This window comes from Mixophyes fleayi, chromosome 3 (assembly GCF_038048845.1).
Source record: "Mixophyes fleayi isolate aMixFle1 chromosome 3, aMixFle1.hap1, whole genome shotgun sequence".
Classification (NCBI taxonomy): domain Eukaryota; kingdom Metazoa; phylum Chordata; class Amphibia; order Anura; family Limnodynastidae; genus Mixophyes; species Mixophyes fleayi.
Window position 1 is genome coordinate 27587814 of NC_134404.1, and position 27010 is coordinate 27614823.

Genomic DNA, 27010 nt, shown 5'->3' on the forward strand with positions numbered 1-27010 from the left:
GCTATTACCTTACTTAATTTGTTCTTAATGGTACTGTTTTCCCTTTCCACCTTCCCACTGATTTGTGATCGGTAGGGAGTAGGATGTTTGCTATCATTTGCCATGAGTTTACACATAATTTGAAAGATATCACCATTAAAATGAGTAAAAACAGCAGTATTAGTGGCAGCCTGAAATGCCTCTACCCAGTTCGAAATACATCAGTACATATTAATACATGCTTAAGATTCCTGCAAGGTGGTAATTGGATGAAGTCAGTTTGTATTACCTGGAAAGCTCCGTCTGTAGGAGGGATATTGGATGGCTCCGTTGGTATTGTCTTTCCGACATTTTTCCTCAAACAAGTAAGACAGGACACTGATTTATACTAGCTTGAGAAGAAAAGCCTGGTGCACACCAATATGCTCTAACCAGCTTACACATACCTTCTTTACCTAGTGGAGTCAGACCATGTGCTGCCTCAGCGAGTCCTGGGAAAAATGCTCTGGGAGTCATGGGCCTACCATCTCTCCAGAGTCCAGATGACTCTTGACCACATCCCTTCACCTTCCAGAACGCCTTTTCTTGTAGGGAACACAAATCTTGCATTTAAATACATTTTTGTGTGTTTGTCGTTTGGAAAACCATCTTCTTGTAAGTTGTCATGTTTACAGTTAAATCTGCTGCCTATTTGGCAGCTTAGTCTACCCTGGTATTACCCAATGATACGGGTCATCTTCATATGTGTGGGCTTTGCACTTGATGACAGCTACTGCCTTTGGTAAATGTATTGCTGTCAAGAGACCTTTTATGTGCTGGGAGTGTGCTACTGGTGTGTCTACCACTGTCATAAAGTTCCTAAGATGCAAGAGGACCCTGAAGTCATGCACTACCCCAAAAACGTACCCTGAGTCAGTGTATATATAAGCTGATTTACCCTCTGCTAACTCACACGCTTTTCTCAATGCCACCAGTTTGGCTACTGTGGCTGAGTGAGGTGGACCAAGGGGTAAAGCTTCTATAACATCCTCGATATCTACGACAGCATAACCAGCACATAGTTCTACCGTGTCAGTTTCTCTATGACAACTCCCATCCGTGTAAACTGTAAAATCTACATTTTCTAAGGGGGTGTCAAATATGTAGTCTTGTAGTAAAAGTCTAGTTCAGATATTCCATACAATCATGCGTATCTGTATACCTGCCAAATTCACCCTCAGCTAGAGTCTCCTGTCCTTCCACCCTGTGTGTATCTCGAGGCACATATGGGTAGGTATGTAGCTGGGTTTAAAGTATTGCACCTTTTAATAGTGATATTTGCAGGTGCCATCAGAACTAATTCTCATTTTGTAAACCCTGCTGAGGAGACATACTAAGTTTTAGCATATTTTAACAGAGCAGATACTTCATGTGGTGTATAGTCAGTTGAATCATGTTGTAGTACTACTTCCTCACTCTTACTTACCTTAGGAGCAGTTGCTGCTACACTTCTTAAACACGTAAGGAGAGATCTTGCCACAGTGTCCAATTGTGCACTGTAGCATGCTACCGATTTGCTAACTTCATCATGTTTCTATGTCAAAACACCTGCTGCACCACCATCAGCTTCCGTACAATATAACTCAAAAGGTTTTTCATAATCAGGTATTCCAAGAGCAGGTGCTTTAGTCAGACTCTCTTTAAAGTTATATAATGCTTGCTCTGACTCCTCTGTATGTATATCAAGCTTAAGATTTCAGAATGAGACTAACTCCTGCAATGGTAAGACCAGAATTGAAAAACCTGGATCCATGATCTACAATACCCACACATCACTAAGAAGGTACAGATCTGCTGTTGATTTAGGGGTAGTGTCATGCCTTGTATGGTCTGAATTATGTCCATTGTCAGGTGCCTTAGCCCCTGGGTGAGACAGTGTGCCAAGTATTTGACTTTGATCTGACATGGCTGTAATTTATCCTTTGCAACATTGTGTCCTGTCTGTGAGAGGTGAAGCAACTGAACAGGAGGCACAGAGTCTAACGTACCCCCGGTATTCACCAAGGACCCCCGTAAGGGAGTTTGGGCTTAGCTGCAGAGGGTGCGCAGGTCGCGGTTCTCCAAGATAGTCACTGGTTTAGCGACAGTAGTAGGCAGGCATAGTCAGGCAGTCCAGATCAAAGCCAAATGAGCGGTGCGCTAAACAGGGAGGTTCCAGAGAGAAGTCAGGTCAAGCCAAATAGTGAAACCAGCCTGGCAGCGAGGTACCAAAGCGAAACACAAGAGAATAGTAACAGGAAGCCGAGTCAGAACCAAAGAACACTGGATCAGAAGTTCAGGAAGAGGAGCAAGAGTGAACCAATACTCTGGCAACAAACATGTGTCAGAGGGTGCTCTATAAACCATAAGGAGCATCTTGATTGGGTGATGGAGATTTAGCGATCAGACATGCTGACTGCCGACAGGTGAGCGGAGATAGCGTCCCGCTGTCTAGCAAGGGGACACGGCTGGACAGAGCATGCATACGCATTGCGTGCAAGAAACAACTGCGTGGCTGCCGAGAAGGTGCAAGCGTCCATCTCTTGCACCAAGTGTCAGTGCGGAGACGGCGCCTGACAGTACCCCTCTCCCCTGAAAAAGCATTGGAAATCGGATTCTTCAAAAACTTTGACAGCAGATAGGGGGCATGTAGATCTTTCTTATCCACCCAGGACCTTTCTTCAGAGCAATAACCCTTCCAGTGGACGAGGAACTGAGTCTTACCACAAATGGATCGGGATTTCAAGATGCATTCAATCTCATATTCGTCGCCCAAGGCCGCATTATGGGAGGAGGCGGAGGCTGAAGGTTGGGGAATTTATCAAGAACCAATGGTTTTAATAAGGAAATATGAATTGAATTATGCACAAGGAGAGAAGGAAGTAGATGGAGCTTATAGGTAACCACATTAATAATACGAGAAATGCGGATGTGCCCAAAATATCGGGAGCGAATTTTATTGACGGTAGCTTGAGTCTGAAATTACGTGTGGACAGCCACATCTTGTCCCTAATGTTAAGAACTGGAATCTTCCTACGTTGACGATCAGCAAAGTGTTTATGCCGTTTCGAGGACTGTACGAGTTTAGATAGGTGATCAGAGCAATAAAAACGGAGGAACGTCTCCAAATCATGGTTGACCCGCTCAGTCTGACCATTGGTCTGGGATGGTATCCCGAGGAGAATTTTTGCTTAATTCCTAGATTGTTGCTAAAGGAACTTCAGAATCTTGAAATTAATTGTACACCTCTGTCGGAGATGATCTCAATGGGGCAACCGTGGATGCAAAAAATATTCTTAATGAAAATAGGGACTATATCAGCAGCAAATGGCAATTTCTTGAGAGGGACAAAATGTGCCCATTTGGAGAAACGATCGTCCGCCACCCAAATAATATTGAAGCCATGAATATTGGGACAGTAATAAAATCCATGCTGATGCTTGCCCAAGGTGAGTCTGGATCCGGAGCTGAAGAAGAAGCCCAGCTAGCGGATGCCTGGGTGTCTTGTGATGAGCACATACTCTGCAAGCTGCAACATACTTGTGAACGTCAAGACTCAAGGACAGCCACAAATAGCTGCAGGATAAAAGAGCAATGGTCTTCTTAACCCCACAATGACCAGCAAATCTGGAATCGTGTGCCCAAGCCAACAGTCTGGGACAAAAGAGCGTCCAATAGGGGTGTCTTAACTAAGGATTTAGTCATGACCAGAATCTTCAGAGGACTGATTATAGGTCTAATGTCTGGCTGGCAAGAATCCGAAGAATCAAAAGACCTGGAAACTGCATCGACCCTGGATTTTTTTGACCCAGCACGATAAGTCAGGATCAACTAGAATCTAGAAAAAAAGTGACCAGCAGTCCTGACGAGGGTTAAGACACTATATTCCATATAGGTGAGGTATTTGTGATCTGTGAATACCGTGATAGGATGGAGGGCGTCTTCAAGCAGGTACCACCATTCTTCTAAGACTATCTTGATGGCCAGGAGCTCCTTGTCCCTGATGCTATAGTTGGCCTCACAGGGTAAACATTTCCTGGAGAGAAAGCCACATGGAGAGAAAGTGCCAACATTATTCTTCTGAGAGAGAACTGCTCCCACACCCACCGAGAAAGCATCAACCTCTAGAAAGAACGGTTGTAGTTGGTCAGGCCATATCAAGACAGGAGCGGTGGTGAAAGCTTCCTTAAGAACTTTGAAGGCCCAAACTGCCTCCTGAAGCCAGTTTTGGCTAGTCCACCTTTATGGGTACGTGACGTGATGGGTGAGATTAACGAAGAGAAGTTTTAAATGAATTGCCGGTAATAGTTGCAGAATCCAATCAAACGCTGAGTAGCCTTTAGGCCAAAGGGATGAGGCCAACTAAGGATAGATTCTACCTTTTCAGGATCTATTTGAATACCCAGTCCGGAGATTATATACCTGAGAAAGGGAACCTGACGTTGATCAAAAATGCACTTCTCCAATTTGCAATATAGGTGATTGGTACGTGTATGTAGTCTTTCTAGTGCTTAGATACTTACCATTATTAACCTTTCGTTCTGTGCTTCTCTCTTTTTAGCTATATTTGTGTCGTGTTCCACAGCTGACTCCCTAAGGGTGTCTACCGTGATCCCCCTCCAATTAGGCAAAGAGGTTTGTACCCTATTTTTAGATGTACCCTGAGACCATCCATTAGTACTGTAACAGCTACTGCCCTGTGATGTACATCATATTTTATGTCTGATACCCCAGTGTATCTGGTCATTGCTGTTAGGGCTCTGGAAATTTAATCTGATGCAGGTTTACCATCCTTCCTTTTCATAGTGAAAATTTTGCTCCAGTTCGCTACTACTGAAAAGTATATATACAATTGGGAGGTTATATGTTTGATATTGATTTGAGTCTCTTCATCTTCCTCCAACATACAATCCTTAATAGACTTTTGTATTTCAGGTTTGGGAGGAAGAAATGCCCTCAACACCACTTGCCAATCCGTATTAGTTGGCTCATGAGCATTAACCAGATCTTTAACAAATTTCTGACATTTGGCCAAATCTTTCCTTGGGTCATATAACATATAATAATCCACCTTGTATAGCAAAACAGCATTATTTATGTTAGAAATTTCACTCCAATTTTATATTGATCCAGAGGTGCACACTCCAGATTAAATCATTTTTGCTATACAAGGTGGATTGTTATATGTTATGATAATGATGGTTTATCAAGTTTTATACTAATTTAATAAAGTTGTTTTTATTACATTGTGGTTGGTTGGAGCTTAGTACAGACAAGAAAATAAGCTCCCTCATTTCTTTTAAAACTTTGTGAAAAATACTTACATTTCATCAAAGCCTCCACTTGGGCTTCCTCCTCCTCCCTCGCCACAGCCTCCTGTTTCTCTTCCTCCTGCTCCTCCCTGGCCGGCTCCTCCTGCTCCTCCTCTTCTGGCTCCTCCCTGGCCAGCTCCACCTGCTCCTCTTCCTCCAGGTCCTTCGTGACCAGCTCCTCCTGCTCCTCCTCCTCCTTGGCCTCTTGTTGGAAACAGCTCTGACGGCCTGTTGGAATAAGTATAACGCATTAGTTTATTTTTAAATGTTCTCCCAGTTTCACAGTTACCTAAATATAGCCATATAATAATGTGAGTTGACATTGTGAAACATGCATTTAGCCACAGACATAATTGAGTGTCTTTAACTTAAAAAAATACTATTTAGGGGCACACACAACTTTCAGTTAGTCTGTAACAATTCTTGGATTTGGCTTAGGTGACAAAGGGATGTTGAAATGACATGTTTTATTTTACAAAATAAGTATTACATCAATATTTTGTTTTTCCTGATCAATATTTATATAATATAAATAGAGACAGATTAGGGAGACATTTGGGTAAGGCCATGCAATATGGAAAAATGAGGTTGGCACTAATTAGAGCAGTAGCCACCGCCAAGTGTTGTCTTAAAAATGTATGGGAGTTTAAAACAGCAGGTTGCCTTAGTGATTAGATCTTCTCCCTCACAGCACTGGGGTCATGAGTCCTTAACAAATTAACTGGACACATGTCCAAAAGCATTTTGCATTGGAGGGGAGATACATTTGTAGTAAGAGAAAAAGGATTCTCCCATAAGGATGTACTCTAAGGGTTCATAAATTCTCTTAAAATAATTATTTTATTGTTGTACTTATTAAAATACATTATGACCGAAATAATAAATAGTAAGAAGTGAAAAAAGATAATAAATGTTATTAAAATCCATGTGATTGTTCACAACTTAGCAATACTATTTTTCAAGATATTTATATTTTATTAACATTACATACATTGTATCAATATCTTGTTTATTATTTCATGTGTCCTGTGTATCTTTGTATTCAGTTCTAATTGTAGATGATTGGATAACTAAAGCTTTATAATATATTACACTTCAAATGTTTCAGTTGTAAAAACCAACTGTTACTATGTAGTTATCATGTGATTTTGTACTCTGATGCTGTGTATTCTGACCTTTTTATCCCTCTAGCGATATGTTATAACTAGACTAGCTGCTTAAAATTTTTTGACACAGCTAAGGAAAGTATCAGTCTATATGGAAACTGATTTGAATACAGATTGTAGCTGTGATAGTGTCATATGTTAGTGTACTATGATGCCATGCACCTACTCTCTATCTAGTTTTCACTGAAAGCTAGTCAAATTAGCAGCTCATGTTTCCAAATACAGCAAGAGAAATACCAGTTGTTAAAACAACTTTTACAGGACATATTGTATGCTAAGTGACTATCACATAATCGGCGTGCTAAGATGCTGTGTCCTGACGCACTTTTCGCTCTACGCTTTTTCAAGCAGTTAACCAGTTTGTTGTTGCCAGTAAGTATTTATACTAACTCTGTCCAGTCTTGTTATTCCTGAATTGTCCGAAACTTGTAAGAGCCAATGCGATCATTCACTGGCTCTCTCAATCGATGATCGAGATAAATAAGCATGTTATAATTACTCACAAAGTAATTATAACATATCTGGATATTCTAATGTAACTTAGATAAAGAGATATTTTTTATTGAACATTAACTAACACAATATTTTCTCCAAATTTTAAATTATAGGCTTACAGCAATAAGCAGTGAAATTCTCTGATGTAATATAACGTAATTAGGGATTATCTCACAAATAATAATATAATTATATTGAGCATTGTATCCTATAAAACAAAATTTTTAAATATATACTCTTATCAGCATTTTGGACTGTCCATGAGGATTATGGATTACCTAATAGGAATTTTCATATACTTCTTCATATTAATTTGGTCTTAAACCTTTATATTATTTATTTTATGTGTTTGTTTATGAACCCATCATTCATATCAAATATGTTCGATGTAAAGTTAAAATGCCCAATATTATGAGATAACATGAATAAATTATCACTGGATATAAATGTATTATTTCAATTTAAATATCCCTTTTATTTTATTGTATATTATCGATCCATTAGGATCAAGCATTTTTTATACTTTTGAGACACAACTAGATTGTTAAACCATTTAATTTTTGTTATTGTAATTGATCCATTAAGTTAAGTTAAATAAAGACAAAATCAAGATAGAAAAAAGCAAAAATCCAAAAGTGAATAAAGTGGAAGAATAATTTTTTATGTGTAAAATATTAGTGAATAAGTGAGTTAAAATAATGAATAAATTAATTAAAATTTATATGTGTGATATTGGTGTAACGTAAATTTAATATTAGTGTAATTATCCATAGGGAAATGCATCTCATTAACCCTATTTTATAAAATATGTGCATAACGTTATACAGTGATATTATGGTTTTTATTACTAATTATTGTATAACATACTTCTCTATTAATTTTTATTTTATTAGTATATAAATTAATTTATTGCCATGTCCTGGAAAAAGTTTGAAACTATTTTTAAAAATAATGCAAGTGTTTGTATGACAATATTTCATCCGATTAATAGTGAACTACCGGCTAATAATCTCCTGCTTTAGCTCTTCCAACAATTGTGGCTGACGCTCCAGCGTTGCCGGAGTTGTACCATGGAGTGGCGCCGGTTGAACCACCATCCGCTGAATCGGCGCACCCTCTGGTATGCCCGCAGTTTCATCTGGTTGGAGATGTATCTCCTTGTGGGCATACTATCCATGGTCTCTGCCAAACACCGGCAGCTCATGCCTTGCGACTGTGCTGGCTCTCAATTTGGAAATGCTTTACTTTCCAATGCACTGGTCTATGATTGATTCTCAGAGCATGTGTGGGCGAGATTACAACAATTGCAGATCACTTCCATACCTGTGCAAAATGTCGGTTTGTCATTCATTCCTCGTATCCGAGCAATGGAGGGAGATGGTGTGACAGATCTATGCGAAGTGTATAACGCTATACCCAATTATAGACATCTGTATCTGGAGCTATTACACCTGACCTGTGTGGAGTATTTAATAGCTGCTGTACAGGTAATTTACTTCTGCTCTTTTGGTCCTTATGCTGGAGCCTTGGGAGTTGCGACTGAATTCGTTTTCCTTTTGACAACATTATTGGGGTGAGTACAATTTCATATGTCTCAAAATATGTTCCAGAGGTATTTTTAAAAATGAATACCTCTTAGTTTAGAGAAGCCACTTTGTTTACAATTTATAGGGGTGTAGTTGTCTGTCTCTGCAGGTGTGCAGTTTAACATTAATAGCAAACCTATACTAATGTGCATGTACTGCTAAACTCTGTAGATGCCAGAGGAGTGCATTGTTTTGCTTAAGGATGCAAACACTTGTATTTTGGGGGGTTTCAGGTACAACAATCATTTTATTTACATTTGTTCCACATGGCTCTCTTTTTTTGCATCTCTTTATAATGTCTCCATGTCGGCAGATGTCCAATGATGTGAGAAATGGTCACATGTTATACTTTGTAAAACTCATAAATATATTGATTTAGTGTAAACATAGTAGAGGTCAGGTGACTGCTAACATGACACATTTGAAGCATATGTGTATATTAAAATTTTGAAGGCCATATTTGAACCTAGTACTTTTTTCTATGGGGTGTTAAAGTGTTTTCTTCAACATTTAATTTTTACTTTATTACAATTATCCACTCAGGGCGAGGCACACACATTTTGCTGTGTGTGTGTGAGTGATAAATGTCTGTAGCTTTAAAGTAAACAATGTTAAGGTCCATGTATACATTTGTTGATGTTAGCAACCTAATATATTTCTCTATTTTTTACAGCTGGTCTGATTATAAACTTAAATTATGCCAAAAAATAATCGAGCTAAGGAAGCATGCTCAAGCGACCGGAAGTGGCCCCCCCACTCCAACTGTCACCACTGGAGTAAAGAGCATCAGTCTGTTTTTCAGAGGTGACTCTGGTTAGCAAGGTCCGAATTGATACCGGCTGGGACCCACCCCTAACACGACCATCAAGGCCACTAGGTACATGCTAACTCTCTAATAATTGTCTCTGTTAATGTTTCTGTTGTGTCTCGGAACATGTGCCATCTCTATCAGTATGTGGGTTAATGATACCTTGACAATAATACTCAGTTCTTGTATCACATCACATAGTACATTAATTCCTCAGTGAATATCATTTTGTTTTAATTGTTTCAAAAATCTAAACATACACAAAATTATGCCTCTTTGATAATTACATACTAATACATGCAGATTTATACAGTGTTTTTTGTTTTTTTAAAAAAATGCATGCTTGTATCTACATTTTCTAAAGTAATGGTCATAATAGCCTCACAATTGCCATTAATTAAAATAGGCAACCTGTAGGTAATATTTTTAGTAACTAAACATCTGTCTATATGGATTTTTGTACTTGTCAGGTCTGGAGGATGTGGAGGAGGATGATGATGATGCAAGATCCGCAGGTCACCCACAGACAGTGGGGGAGGTTGGCAGTGATGTGGAGGAGACTCGGATGGAGGCTGCACGACTCGCTAGGCAGCAGACACTCTCTCACTTGTACAAACACTTCCAAACCACCACTCAGTCCCTTCCCACATCTGTGATATATCCACTACCCTCACTCGTAATGAGCACAAATTTGATACCCACCTACCAACTTTAAATTCTACTCTCACACATCTGTGCAACCTCTTTTCACGACTCTTAGCAGCACACTTCACAACGTCCTTGAATAAATTACACTCCTTCACCCAATTCCATAATGTACACACTCAACAGATTTTTTCGACCCCGGACCCTCAGTTTCATCATCCAAATCTTTCACCCTTTCTATTCCACAAATTTCTACTATTGCCCCTCAATTATCACTAAGTCCACATAGAGACGCCCAGACTTCTCTGGCTCCTGCCCATTCTCTGGCTCCTGCCCATTCTCTGGCTCCTGCCTCTTCTCTGGCTCTGGCACATCCTTCGGCACACCCATCCCACCCCCATGCCTACCCCCTTGGCAACCCCCCGCTACACCCATTACCCTTCCTCACGCCGTCGGTCACACCCTGCTGACCAAGTAAGCTCTGCTTCTTCTTCTTCTGAGCCCTCCACATCACGGGTGACTAGAAGCAAGGCCTGTAGCCAAAAAGATACCAGCAAAAAAATTAAAAAAAAAAGTGATTTAACTTGTAGTTTCTTTGTTTTATATATATTTTTAAAATGTAATTTTTCAATTATCTAATGAAATTAAATTATGACATTAACATCTAAATGCCATCTCTTTGTTTATTGTCCAAATATTATGCAAAAAGGGACATTGACAACAGATAGGTGTAGGAGAGTACACCGAAAATCCATACACAGACTCTACATACTTGAAACTCAAAATATCCAAGCCCACAAATATCTGTTTCAGCGGCAAATGGGGCAGCAAATTTGTGGCTAATTTGTAAGGCTTATATTAATGGGTTTGTTGTGGGTGAGTTTAAACAAACATATACACAAGCACTCCCCCCCCCCCCAACAATAACACCAATCCAAAAGGTAAATTGTAAATGCTACTCAAAAATGTTTGCCTGAAAAGCTGCTTTCGCCACAGGGACAGGTCTGTATAGTAAGAGTACACTAGAGCTTTGGATATTGAGAATCATGGATGCTTAATTGTGTTTGTCCTTGACATGAAATAGTTGGTCATGGTGCAAATTTTGCAAATAAAGACACATTTTTAGATATGTGTTCCTTAATGTGGGGTCCATTAATGTGTGTGTACTTCTTAATTTAGAACAGGCAAAGGCTCTTTTGACTGGAGTCTATGTTGTATGCACAGATTTTTTGGTACCCTCTGTGGCTATTTCCTTAAGGAAAGTAAATGAAAATAACGAGTCATTATTCAGTTTTGCAAAACCATGTGGCATTGGAGTGTGAGGTAAATGTACAATGTGGGGACCAAGGCCTTGATTCATTAAGGGAAGTGAATTTACAATTTGACAAAACCATGTTACAATGCAAGGGGTGCAAATTAATTTTCAATTTTGCACAGAAGTTAAATACTGTCTGGTTTTTCATTTAGCACACAAATATCAACATTATATTATAGTGTACAAATAAGCTAATGTTGATATTTGTGTGCTACATTAATAAACAGACACAATTTAACTTACGTTCAAAATTAAAAACTCATTTGCATCCCTTGCTTTGTAACATAGTTTTGTCCAGGAGACTACTTGATCAAATTTTAAATTCATTTCGCTTAATGAATCTTAGGCAGTGTTTTATTTGTGCTCAGGATTGTCCTACTTGAACATTACATGTCAGTGTTTAATTAAAGTTTGTTTTTCTGGTGGGGGGAGGGCTACTTGAACAAATTATTGTATTTTCCTTATTTTGACAAAAAAAAAAACTATTTGCTCTCCCTTGCTTTGTGACATGGTTTAGCAAAGGTTAAAAGTGACACATTGGATGTGCTCTCCTTTCCTTCATGAATCAGCCCCTCTAGGTCATAGCATGGCCGTGTAGGCATGGCGTATTTTTGGGCTTGTAGTACTATTGCTACTTAGGTTCAACCTGTCCTTCCATGGACCTATACTGGTCCAGTGTCCAGTGTCATTCAGGTAATATTATTATCACACATAAACACACTGCTTAGTGGAGGGATATATTATTTTCAGCCATTGGGTGGATACACCTATGTGAAAGGGGGTGAGTGTCACATCTCTCTAGGGTGTGCTGGGCAGTGCTGACTATTCTGGGCTTGGTTGTCATTATGGTAGGAGTACACTATGCTGTGGGAGGCCAATTAAATTGCTGTATGATAGTGAAATAAGGGATAGTACACTTCCTATTATTTTTTCATTATTCTTATTGTTGAAGCTGTGTAGGAGATTTAAATTTAAAATGGGTTATCTTGGTATACCCAAATGTAGGGGTGGTTTTAGGTAAAGTTTGAATTATGGATACCGACTACCCTCATCATAAATGTAGTGATGCCTATAAATGTATGGGAGTTAATATGCAGTAGGAAGATAGCGATGTTCATTTACAAACAAAGTATGGAACTAATGTACCTTCTTTATTATAAATAATGACATGTTGTAGCTTTTTTGAAAACTTAAATTTCCACCCCAATTTTTTTCTTGGTTAGCATTAGGAGTAATCTTAGATATAGAAATTATTAGAAATACACACCAAATGAGAACCTAAGTTGCTTAATTTTGGTATATGTCCCTTCATTGTATATTTAATTTGTGTTAGGCTTTCAATGTTAAAAATGTGGATAATTCCTTGATTATTTACACAGGAGATGCTCCACCAGATCCATGACCTTATATTACATCAAAAAAATAAAAATTAAGCTTCTGATATTTGGAGGCCCTCATATATAAACCATTATATGAATTTAAAATCTTATCAATGATTAAAGTAAAAAATGTTTTCAACAATTGTAACTTATTTGATATAGTAATATCATTGTCCAAAGACAAAATATTGATTTAAAAATGTGAATAAGTGTGGACTAGTGATTTAAAACCTGAATCTCGTGGGGACCACAAATCGTTGTTCCATCATTATCCTATGTGTGCTCTATATAAAGGTGTCTTTGTTTGATTCCTGACTTTTCTTAATCTATAGAAGTGTATATAATTGCAGAATATAAATATCAGTTTCCAATGATGTGCGTTCTTTGTGGCTGCAAAACAACACTAGTTTAATTAAAATTTCCTAATACACTTTATGATGCAGCTGTATATTCTGGCCAGTTCAATTATTTCCCCTCTGAGCAGCAAACTAAACACAGACATACAAGGTAAACCCAATACATGCAGATGATAAAAACAAAGGCCTTTAAGGACCGGCTCATTATAGCAAATGCATTCTAAGTGTAAGATGTAATGTGTGAATATTGTTCTCGAGGCTAAGCTCACCTGTAACAAAGGGATTTCTTTGCAAAACCCATCTCAAGATATAACAGGTGTGTGCTAGTCTGATTGAACATGACACAGTTATCCATCAGTGGGTAGCAGCATGGGAGAAGTGTTGTAGGAGGCAGTCAGTAGGTATATTAACAGAGATGAGACAAGGCACAGGTGAGAGGTAGATGTAAGAGGGTGGGAGGGAGAGTGTTTGGATATGAGATTTGAGATGTATGTAGTGATAGTGTGGTTGCTGGCTTGGTAGGTAAAGGGAAGTGATTTCATTTGGATTCTGTTGGACACAGGGAGCGAGTTTTTGGCTAAGTGGTGCAGTAGATGTGGAGTGGTGAGAGAGTAAGATCTGTGTAGCGGCAGGAATTAGGATGGATGAAAGTGTGGATATATGTGTGTCAGAAATGGCAGATTGCATGTGGTAGCAAATGACAAGATGGGAGATGATGCTAGAAGGGATATGAATTTTTGAAGCAGGTTGAATAAGAAAAGGCAGGATTGTGTCAGTGCTTTAATGGTGGACTCAACTGGACTTGGAGAGAGTCTGGATGTGAAGAATAAAGCAGAGTGTGGACTCACGTCGAACAGTAAGGAGGCGGCCTTGTTAGATAGAGCATTTTGTCTTTTTATTGACCATGCAGGAGATACGTAGCAAAGTCTGGACTCTGTCAGGTGAAATAATGGAATCTGGTTTGGACATGTGCAACTTTAGGTAGTGTAGAGACATCCATTTGTACAGAGCATAAACATATTTGCGGACACAACATAGTACAGAAGGAGAGAGGTCAGGGGAAGATATATAGATTGGCCTGGCCTCAGCTTACAGGTGGTAGTAGAGTGCAAATGAGCTCTATAGTGGGACAAGATAAGAGCTGAAAAATGGACTGAAAAATTAGAAAAATGTGTGATCCAAAAAGATAGTGGTAGTTGAGTCGTGTACGTGCCCGAGGTAAAATAATAAAGGATACATAAGATATGTTGGAAGTGAACCGGTGCATAAATGTTTCACAAAGGACAATGGAGTTAAGGGTGTGTAGTAGAAGCGGGTGTTCAACAGTGTGAAAAGCAGCAGAGAGGTACAGGAGAATGCTTAATGTGAAAAGAAAATATTAATATTTAATTGTAAATGAACACATTTTTCTGAATAAAATAAAGCAAAATAACTTTAAAACAAACTTTATGACATGAACTTGGCCCTCATCCCTGGCCACACCTCTTTAGTGCTCCAGCTGCCTGCTGGATCATAAGGTCTGTTGGAATAAATTAGACACATTTAGCTATTTACTAAAAAGTGTCTTTGTTTTTCACTCATCCACAAAGTGACAGATAATGTAAGGTTTCACCATTAGAACACATTGACAAATCAGTGCCTTAAACTCAATAAACAGACACAACAGTTACTTGATGTACTTGACCTGGCCAGAAAAGAACATTCATATAGTGAGTCAGATATATGATTAACACAGAATATGTTTGATTGCTGATTAATTTTCAGGTGAGACAGAAATCTTACAGCTAAAGCTTGGTAGCTCATTAATGAAAGCCTTTAGTTTGTTTTATTTCAGCTGGACTCTAGCAGTCAAGCTTCAACATTATTTTTATAAGTGCTATGGCTAGAAAACTCACATCTGAAAATCACAGCAGGGGTTGAGGCGGCCGTTACAGTATGATTAGAAAATATTTGCAGATTTAAAAGGTAAACATTTTTTCAGTTTAAACTGTCTGATGCATGCATTTGTATATGTTTATGTTTAGAAAAAAATAAACATGGCTTTACTTTCATCACCAAATAACAATTATATTTTTATGCTCTTAAGAAATTTAAAAAGAGTACTATAAACCATCTTTGTCAAATATTTTACCTTGCAAATCAGTCTTGAACCTGAAGTTGGCTGCCTCCACAGTTTCAGGAGGGCTGAGGACTGTTTGATAAACATGTAACATGAAGACACATAAGATACATCTTATAAATAGAAAAGCTTCACAACACCCCCCCAAAAAAATTGGGGGTTACAAATTATAATACAGACAACACACACACATTAAAATGCACATTACATATGAAAATAGAAATGCACTGTTATTGTGGAACATAAAATATGTTACAAATACAAACTTTTAAAGTGTCTAAAAAAGAGTAAGAGAACATATACCTATCAATACAAATAAAAGTCAACTATACAAATCCACACCAGTAAACTCCACTATAGACTCCTAACCAACTTCAAGTGTGCATGAACCAGTGGATTGTAATGAGACAAATGTATGCAGGTGTATGCCCCACTGTGGTATCAAATGACAAGATCTGCTGCTGGGTTTATGCAACACTGTTTACGTGTATGTCTTGGTTATTTTTATACTGATAACTATAATGTTTGAGTTTATTTATGATTGCGAATTAGTCTGATATGCATTTGCATAGACATTCTTATTTTAAATAAAAAAAAACATGATCCTTCATTCCAGTGATTAAGAAGGGGTGTGCAATTGTTTATTTAATTATGCTCATTAACACTTCAGGTTGCCACTAGTGCCTGTGTTGTGATGTATGTCTATTTTGAGCACATAAAACAATCATATCACATATGTTCTATATGTGATATCTAGCACTTAGATCATGTGTAGCTATGGTGTATTGTTGTGCTTGTCATTGTATTCTATATAATGTATCTATTTTTCTATCTGTACATTGCCTTAGTGGTTAGCCATTCCACCTGCCAGCAGTGTCATGAGTTTAAATCCTGAGTCACGCCATATATGTGTGGAGTTTGTTTATTCTTCCCATGATTCTGTGGGCTTACTCCTATGTGTCGCTTATAGAAGAGTACGCTAGGATTTGTTTTGTTCCTGCCTCTGTTTATAGTGAGTATTTTATAGACTATGTTTATTTATGCTTGCAAACTATTAGCCGTTCAATTAGCATCAACATTAATTCCTAAAACAAAATTACAGATGACACGTTCTTCATGTGGGAGAATAAGAATGTGTGTGTAACTCTTATTGTTTCTCATTAAACCTTGATGTTCACACTACTGTCTCTGTTTGACTGTATGTTTGCTAGCACTATTATCTAGCACCTACAGGACTTGCAGCCATGGTGCTTGTTGTTCAAGTCTTCTCCCCATATCTCTGTGGGTTTTCTCCTATGTGTCGCTTATAGAAGAGTACGCTAGGATTTTCCTCATAATTTGTTCATACAGTATTGTCACACCTGTATTTATTTATGTTTGCAATTTATTAGCCTTTGAACTCGCATTCGACATTTGTTACTAAAACAAACATTACTGGTTACACATCTTTCATGTTGGAGAATAAGAATGTGTGTGTGTAAATCTTATTGTTATTGTTTCAAATTAACACTTGAGGATGCCAACACAGTATCTGTGGTGTTGTGCTTTTTTTGTGTTTAGAGCACTAATATATGTGCCATATGCATGCTTCGGCAAGACTGATTTTCCTTGCAAATAGCTATTCCTCTGTTGAATCACTCTGTATGTCTCTACACTGGCTGCCTGTCTTCTACCGAATCCAATATAAAATACTTTTACTAACCTACAAGGCCATCAACAAAGCTGCACCAACATACATCTCCTCTCTTGTCTCAAAATATCTCCCAACTCGGCAACTCCGTTCTGCAAAAGATCTGCGTCTCTCATCCACCCTCATTACATCCTCCCATTCCCGGTTACAGGACTTTTTTCGGGCTGCACCCACTCTATGGAACTCTCTCCCTCGCACAATAAGACTCTCCTCTGTTCTAAAAACTTTCAAGCGTTCTCTGAAAACCTACCTATTCAGACAAGCGTATAATATTCCTCAACCACCATCTTAACCTCACTACCTTTAGCCTGTTACACAATTTCACACAAGACAACTACCCCCGGACCAACATTATTGTGTGACAGGATCATTTAGCTTATGAGTCACCCTACCTTTGCAGTCTGGCTGGGCCAAGATGCAAAATGTATACTTAACCTCATGTGTCAATCTCCCATTGTCCCATAGATTGTAAGCTTGCGAGCAGGGCCTTCTCACCTCTTTGTCTGTTTTACCCAGTTTGTTTATTAGTTTATTACGTTTGTCCCCAATTGTAAAGCGCTACGGAATATGTTGGCGCTATATAAATAAATGATGATGATGATGATGATGATATGTGATATGTAGCAGCTATATCATTTGCAACCATGGTGTATTGTTGTGCTTGTCGTTGTAATCTATATAATGTATATATTTTTTCCATCTGCAAGTTACCTTAGTAGCTAGCTATTCCACCTGTCCACAGTGGGGTCATGAGTTCAATTCCTGACCCAAGTTGGCGAATATCCCTAAATATTTTTTTTTTATTTGTGTGGAGCTGCACCAGAGACAAGCAGCTGATCAAAATAAAGTTAATGCAAACAAATAGAAAAAATACACAGATAAGAGATACACAGACAAGCCAAAGCAAAATGTCATGCAATAAAGCATGTGAAAATGTATGCTACAGCCAAATAAAACCACATTTTAAAATAGAGATACATTATTATGGCTCACAACAGACTGCATACAGTTTAGACATCCAGATAAAAGCAAAAAAACACCTAAGTCATCCCAAAAAAACTACAGAAGTCAAAAAATGACAAACAAGTCTAACTATTATTATTACTATTATTATTACAATTATTATATTATACATCAACTACTTTACATTGCAATTGATTAAAACTGTGCATCTACCATGGATTTTGAGGTAAAATAATATATTGTATAATCATTGACATTAATAATAAAAAAATGACAGTTATTTGTTATGAGAGAGGTGTATTCAGGTGTATGTTGTGCATATTTAGCTGTGATTAGGGTTGTTTTAAACAAACTATGGTTTTTCAACAGTTTAGTTTTGTGGCTGATTCGGCCCTGTGGCTATAAGTTTGGACTTAACGCTAAGTACTGGTTCTTATCTATACAACGGATCTGGAGGTTAACGCCTACTCTTCTTAAGTCACTACGATCTCTGCCCACTCCTCAACGCTTTGCAGCACAAAACGATACCCCGCATTTTGAGTGAAGTTCCTGCTTAGTACTTTAGTACTGGGAGCACTAAATATTGAATAATATAATCTTTTCCAGCGAATTTCCACAGACCATCAACAAGTCGCATCAGCAACATGTGCGGTCCAATCGCACAGCTTGCAGATACAAGTTATCTATATGCTCTACGATTACTATTGGGATTGTCACGAAAACCTTCGTTTTCAACATATACCTCTTATATAATCCTTGACATCCACTTTATATCCTGTTTCTTCAACAGTCTCTTTTTATACCCTGTTTTCTCAACAGTCTGTCCACTTTCACAATTACACTATTCACAATCCACATATACCTTTGTTTTCTGTACAGAAAAATACTTTCCTAAATGTCGATAATAACTTCTCAGAGGTTTAACAATTTCTTTCACTAAAAAATCAAACAGGAATATCTATTAATACAACCGTTTCAACAAGTGGCAAATATACAGGGAAATATATGCATATGCTATGTAAACAAACCACGTTTAAATTGCAAAATGATATGAAAAAGAAACAATTTTTCTTTCTTGTTAGATCACAGAAAGCGGATATTTGGTTTGGCAACACTGTATGATAAAAGGTAAAGAACTATTTGCGTTCTTACCTGTATATGACATGTCTCGACACTTTGTTGGTAAACCGAAATCAGTAGGTTTTGCAAATCCTCGAGTAATGTGGCGGCACTTCACAAGCCCCTAAATTGTTATGCTTGTATTGTTGCTACCAATTATTATTGTAAGATGCAATTAATATGGTTCCAAAGTAGAAAAGAGAATTAATAACAAAATTTTAGCAGAACACAATAATAATACAAAGTACAACCGATGCATACACTGTGCAGCCCTGGATCCAGGAACTCTCCATCAAAGCTGATGTCTGTTGGCAAAGAGAGACCGTTCCTGAATCAGAGGTCTGCTTATATGTTGTTCACAAATACTGATGATGTCACAAAACAATACACAGATAACACTAAGAGAGTTCTTCATTGGTTCAGGGTTCACGATGTTCCAGTAGACTGCTGGTCATAGGTCAGTTCATTTCATCTTCTTCCAAAGGAGGGGGCAACTCACTCCAACTGTTGCATATGTGTCTTCCCGCCGAAGAACCAGTTTAAACTAACCCATTAACAGAGTGCTTTTGAGTATTAATCTCATATTGTTCATAACTAGAGACCACTAGCTGCAATCACTACTCTGTTGAAACCGGGTTTCTGCTGGTAAAATATGAATTAATATGAGACCAAACTTCATATATTTTAGAGGACCTGAAACATAAAAACCTTTACTATAATATTATCAATGTATAAAAAAACCTTTACTTCATTTATTAAATAATAAAGTGTGGGTTGTAACTTTTAGAAAATATATACTATTTATAAGTATAAGTATAAATGTAAGTGTGGGTGTTATTTACCTGTGCAATTCCGTCATTAGATGTGATGTACTAATCGCAATCACACATTAAATCAATATTAATTAATTTAGCTGACTTCATCCAATTATTCAACTTCCACAACAGTCTCTTATGTATTGATATCCTTCTGGAGATATGACCTCCAGAAATAAACACAGTATTCTAGATGAGCCCGTACCAATATGTGGCATTATTACTTCTTTCTTTCTGCTACAGATTCCTCTCCCTATGCAACCACGCATCTGACTTGCTTCCTCATTGCTTTGTTACATTGCATACCTATCTTTAAGTCACCTGAAATAGTGACTCCTAGATCCCTTTCCTCCTAAGTAGTTTTCATTAAAGTGCCATTAATATTATATAAAGTCTTTGGGTTTTTGAGGCCCAAGTACATGATTTTGCAGTTTTTGGCATTAAATTGTACTTGTCACTCTCTTGAACATTCCTCTAGTCTATCTAGATCATCAATCATTTGTTTTACCCTTCCTGGTGTGTCTATCCTTTTGCTTATCTTTGTGTCATCTGCAAAAAAGGCATAGTTTCCCTACCATTTACAATGTCGCCAATAAAGATATTAAAAATCACTGGTCCAATTAGAAATCCTTGGGGTAATCCACTGGTACCCTTCCCCTCCTGTGAATGCACATAATTTACTACAATTCTATGTATTCTATCCTGCAACCAAGATCTTATCCATTCGACCATCTTAGAATTCGATCCCAAGCTGTTAATTTAATTTAAAGGGACAGTGTCAAAAGCCTTACTAAAATCTAGATAAGCTAAATCCCACCCCCTTGATCTATTACTTCAGTTTCCCAGTCAAAAAGTCAATAACATTTGTTTGACATATTCTCCCCCAGTAAATCTATGCTGTTTGACATCCTGTAAGTTACTTGATTTGAGATATTCAACAACTCTTTCTTTAAAGAGTGTTTCCATCAATTTTCCTACTACCGATTAATCCTGTTGTTTCTTATTATTAAATAGATCAAGATCTGATCACATTTAGGTCAAATATAGTGTAATATAATATAGTGTACCATAAATTCATGAATAAAGATAACTCTAGGGAGCTCAGAGATATTCCCTCACCACTGTACATGTAAAAAGTTCAGGTTAAAGTGCAATGGGACATGAGAAGGTGGATTAGGTTGGGAGTTGGTGATAGACTGATGGAGAACTGACGTCATACTATACACAAGTTTTTAAGGAAAATTGTATTCTTAGTGCCATAAATATTTAATTTGTAGAACTAATGAATTCTGTATTTGTTCTGTTCAGGTGTTATCTTTGCTAACGGGGAGAACTGGAAAGTAATGAGAAGATTTACTATTTCAACATTACGAGATTTTGGGATGGGGAAGAAAACTTTAGAAAATAAGATTATTGAAGAGGCTGAATGTTTAACACAAGCATTTAAATCATATGGAGGTGAGTGGTTACTTTATAATTTCCACAAAAACAGAATAGAGTTGACTATAACAATTTTGTTAGTGTTATACACATAAACTATTCCTAACAATTTCACAGAGGAGACAGCTATCTTTGTAGGCAAATAACTAATCATGAAACTGCAGATTATTAATTCTATAAGAACCTATAAGAATTCTATAAGAACCAGGGCCGGGGGAATGCGGTAAGGCAGGGGGAAGGAGGCGCCATCCTGGAGAGACACTTCCCCAGCTGGCCTTTTCCGCCATCCACCGGCCCTGCTACAAAAAAAAAATTCCTTGCTGTGGTGCCCGGTGACCTCCTCTGTGCTCCCTGCACACTGATGTCATCACACCCCGACACTGTCAGTGAGGTGCCTCACAGAGGAGGTCACCAAAGACAAGAAGACAGAAGAGGAAGAGGAAAAGACCATAAAGGTAAGTAAAAACAGAGGGGACAGTGTGAAAATTTAGTGGTGGATGCTGCAAGGGAGAAACAGTGATGGGTGGATGCTGCAGGAGTGAAACTGTGAAGGGGTAATGCTGCAGGGGTGATACAGTGAAGGGGGGTGATGCTGCAGGGGTGATACAGTGAAGGGGGGTGATGCTGCAAGGGTGAAATAGTGAGAGGGTGATGCATCAGGGGTGATACGGTGAGAGGTGATGAAGGAGGGTACAGTGGGGTAGTGATGGAGAAGAACAAAGTGGGGGGGTGATGGAGGAGGACACAGTGGGGGGGTGATGGAGGAGGGCATAGTGTGGAGGGGTGATGGAGGAGGGCACAGTGGGGGGGGCTGATGGAGGAGGGCACAGTGTGATGAAGAGACAAAAGTGTGATGAAAGGGGGTGCACAGTGTGATGAAGGAGGTCACAGTGTGAGGAAGGGGCATTTTTTTCTCTTCTATACTTCTCACCAAATTAACTTGCTAAAAATGTTAAATTTTATTGCAAAGAATACATATTCTTCATTTAGATTATTCATAGAACAATTTAATGTACTTACTTGTATTACCCTCTTTATGAAAGTTTATAATATGATTTGTATTAAAAGAAGAAAAGCATTATTGAATGAACAAATAATTTATAAAAGAAAATGGCGCAAATTTATTTTTTGCAGAGGGGTGCCAGGCATGCTAGAACCGTACTTTCCTGCCTGCATCCACTGTGTGTAGCTAACAGGTACACGTGCAGTGTAACATTATGTTGAATAAACTTATTTTCAAAGTCAGTGTTGTTCTCTGCTTGATCTAATAATTGCCTTATTCTATAATTGCTGTGCTTATACATTGTGATGGTAAATTAAAGTTGCAGTAGGTTTAATTGCCCTTCATTCCTATGCATTTCTCTATCACAAACCCTCTGATGAAACTAGCCTTGCTGCTACAGAAACTCTCTCTATACAGTCTACACCTTTATTGAAAACTTTCAACACACACTTATGAGTTGCATATAAATAAGTTACACAAGAGCTGATACTCCACACTTTACATACTCCATAATTTCTCACTCTTGTCCTTTCCTCTGTAGTAGCTTTCCTGACTTCCCAGCATCAGCTTGATCCAACATCAATTATGTCCCTAACTCGCTATATATAAGTATCATACAAGTTAAAGTTACTCTGGCTTTATATTTTGCACAAGCTTCAATGTAAATCACTGGGTCCACACGACAGTTTCAGACTTGGTGCACTATCGGTCTCAGAATTTCTGCAAATGCACTAATTTTTTTAACTTTACATTTTTTTATTAGGTTTAAAGAATTTTTAAGGGATACAGAAAAAAGAAAAAAAAGGGAAGCGGAAGGACAAACACCCTGCGGTCGATACGTAGTCCCTGTGTAGATGCCGCTGGTAGTAGCTTCTGGAAAAGATTGGTAGCAATAGAGTAGAGATCTGCATTTGAAACTTGTTCTGGGATTCGCCGAATTTTTATATTGTTTCGGCGAGATCTGTCTTCCATGTCTGCCAATTTAACTCTCATGGAGTTCACTTGAGCCTCCAACTCCTCATGGGATGTTATTAGCTCATTGTGAGATTCCACTATCTCATCCGTTTTATTTTCCAGGTGATCAGTCCTGTTCCCCAGTTTCACTACCTCAGATTGAAGGGCTTTAATGGAGGAGAGCATTTCCGCAAACAAATCAGCTTTTAGGGTAGCCAACAGGTGCTGCATTGATTTAAGAGATCGGAGCCTCGGGATCGATCTGCTGAGGAGCATCGTCAGGAGAAGGGGGATCCAACGACATAGCACCAAGCTGAGACTGCGCATCTCTGGGGCTTTCTTCGCCCCTGAGGATGAGGATGCGGCTCTCTGGCTTTGAAGTTTAAAGAAAGGAAGCTGCTTAGCAGGCTTAGATGGGGTAATCCTTTTAAATTCTTTAGGAGCCATCCTGAGGGATACAGATTAGTGTCGAAATCACCAATGGAACTTTCAGGAAAACTGTTTCGGTTTGCTCGATGCAGAAAATATGTGGTTAGAATTAAAACTGGATCTAGGGTTCCATGTAACACAGGAAGTGATTCCTGATAGCCTAGTCAATATATTTTAGAACATATGAAGATATGGACAAGGCATCATCTCTTCTGATTCATGGGCAGACTGTACCCAGCTATACATTGTAGGATGCATGCGAGGGGCAGTGAAGACTGCTTTTTAAGGCAGAAGCATCATTTTCAAAGCTATTTCTCCCTGATGGAGTTTGATACAGTGCTTGAAGACACTTAGATGTTCTCCTCAAAACGGCTGGAGTAGATGGATGGGGTATGGATTATATTATACCTGAAGTACTATAACTCCAGCAGCAAAGAGCACAACCCCGCAGCTGTGTCTCCTTTCTTAGAAAGTTGCGGACTCCCAGCGTGTAGAAGCCAACTGGAACTGCCGCAAACAGGAAGTCGGGTCAGCCTGATTTCTGGCTTACTGGGGACCACGGTTGTGAGGACAAATGCAGGCCTTGAGGGTCTGGAGGGTCTGGAGACATATAATCAGGGTAAGGCGCAGCAAACCCTGTTTCAGTAGGTTTTCTAGAAGCACAGGGTTTCAGCTGCACAATAAGCCCCCCCTGAAAATCATCGGTCATCAGTCAGCTTGTATGACAAAGGGTTAGGTTCCAAGGGTCCCTACAGATGCCTGGAGGACTTAGAACCTGGTATAGACCCCTGGCACTGAGGACAGAGGTCATGGGTCTAAAAAACTTACCTGTTCCACGCTCCAGCTCCCGATTACTGGTGCCCGTACTGTCAATATTTGAGCGAGTAACTTTGCTTGCTGCATACTTTGCTTGCTGCAGTTATGTGATCATATTTGGGAAATTTGAATTTCCTGTTGCTATCTAAGAATCACACTTAGCCTGTGATAGAGCAATAGGCTTTCTGCCCCTGTGTCTGAGTCCTAATAGTGTGGCCTTAGAGCAAATACCTGCCTCCCCTGTGTATGAATTCTGTTTTCTGACCTTGTTCCTGGGTTCTACCTTGTGCACGCTGCTACTATGTACCAGACCTCTGCTTACTCTGACTACGACTCCAGATTCTCCCTTATACCACGCTTCTACTGTATACCAGACCTCTGCTTATTCACTATAACTATGGCTCCGGATTCTCCCTTATAAGCCACTGCTACTGTGTAACAGACCTCTGCTTACTCACTCTGACTACGGCTCCAGATTCTCCCTTGTACCACTCTGTGACTGTGTACTAGTTCGTTGCTTCCATCCTTACTACGGTTTTGGAAACTGATTTGCACCTCCTCTGCTTGGCTACTTTTGCGCATAGTTATTTCACTTTACTCACCAGTGATCTGTCGCAGCCTTCCATCTATTCATCTATCACGTCAGAGGGCCACGACCTGTGAACTCCCGGCAGCAAAATCCAACCTACCTTGGTTCTTTGTGAAGACTGGGGGGTTTGTTAGACTTTGCACCTTGGATAGGCCTGTGCTAACCCTGACAAAAGCATATCTTCTGTGCTGCGAACAATGTGTCAGCAATGAGTATGGAGCATCACAAACAGGCAAATAGGTGGAGGCTGGCAGCAAACAAGGATAGTCCAGAAGAATGAGTCAAGAGGTCAGGGGCAATTAGCAAGCAAGGAAGGTCAAGGAAACAAGCCAAGGGTCACAACAGAAATAATTCAGAGGTATTCAGAGGTTTCACAGCACAGACAGCAGGTAAACTATTGGAGGGCAAAGTGCTGTAACCAGCAGAAAGGCTAAGCCCTCCCTGCCCTTTAAACTGATAGGCACAAATCAAAAATGGGGCCAAGAGCATGCCCCTCATGTCCACTCATGAAGCAGCAATAATTTAATTACAGCCGCAGGCCCTGGCTGCCTGTTACAAGTCGGACACAGTGGCATTATGAGTGGCGTCTCGGTTGCTCTGGCAAAGACAGAAACTTGAAGGACCGGGAAGCGACATCCTGGCTGCCAGGGCAATGGGCAGGATGCTACGGCTTAGTACAAACTATTAGCCGGCGCAAAATCTGGCATCAAAGTGATCCTTCCCGGGACCAATTCTGGAGCAAGTCATGGGTAGTCCCCTTTACCCCGGGTTGGACCAAGCTTCTCCCTGGGGACTGATTCTTAAGCCCTCCCTATAAATATTTGCTAGTTTCTTGATTTATTTCAGAATGGCAGCATTACGGTACAGGTTAAACTTACGCCACGGAAAATGTTATCTGGACTTGCATTATTTAACATTGTGCCCTCTCATCATCTTTTAAACTAATGCCGCCGTCCATTGTTGAGGTATTGTGCCCACTGTTGTCTTAATGAAGGATTTTGTAAATCTGCCATTGGTGACATTGCTTTCTTCGATTCAATTAAAAATATAATTAACCAGCCTACATTGTTCTCTTTCAATTGCATTGTCTTGTCAAGACAGATGTTTTTGGCAACCAATACGACATACAGCATATTAGTAAAACAAGGTATGAAAATTCTGCACTTTGGATACTGATGAGTGCTCTGCCCATCAAGAAGTGTATTGTGTGCATTTTCTTTGAAGTTTTTTAGTATGGATGCAGGCCACCTTCATCTATCAGCATCATCATTTATTTATATAGTGACAAGGTTAGGAAAGCTCCGCTCTTGGCTACCGATAAATTTTCAGCCCTTCGAGATTTGTATTGTTTGTGTAGCCTTTGAAGTTTTGTATTATGGGTGTAGCGCACCTTCGTCTAATTACTTTTATGAATGTTTAACTTTATTCATTCATACCATTGCCCATCCAATGAACTCTGACTGTTACTGTAGCGTCATTGTCTATGATGAATGCCCTGTAAGATTCAAAATTTATTGTGTGCATAGTTTTGTAGTATGGGTATAGGCCACCTACGTCTATCATCAACAACATTTATTTATATAGCGACAGCATATTGTGTAGCTCTTTACAATTGGGTATCTACTTGTCTAAATATCTACTGTTGCCTCTGTCCTCTGTCCATGACATCTGATTGTTACTGCCTCTTCACTCTCCATGATGCATGCTGTGTAACATTCCAAATTTAGTGTGTGCATAGCGTTTCAACATTTTTATCTCTTGCACTTTACACAAAATTTTAGTTGTTGTTTAATTAATTTAATTTATCTAGTTCGTGTAACATGATATATCATGTAACATGATATTGTATACAAGGTGCCCTGAGGGAATTTACATTGGAGAGACCAAGCAGTAACTGCAATCCAGGATGAATTTACACAGACACACAATAAAGATGACTCTGGACATCCCCGTGGGTAAACACTTCTCTGGACTAGGACAGAGTATGACAGATTTAAAAGTCCTAAAACTGAAA

At 38.9% G+C, this 27010-nt stretch overlaps 1 protein-coding gene across 1 annotated transcript in view; it reads left to right on the top strand.

Moving 5' to 3' along the window:
- LOC142143437 (cytochrome P450 2K1-like) overlaps window positions 1–27010 on the top strand; it is a 76959-nt gene that overhangs the window by 11808 nt on the left and 38141 nt on the right. The window contains exon 3 of the mRNA XM_075201278.1: window positions 21074–21223. Within this exon, the coding sequence (XP_075057379.1) occupies window positions 21074–21223 (150 nt within the window). The remainder of the gene's footprint in view (window positions 1–21073; window positions 21224–27010) is intronic.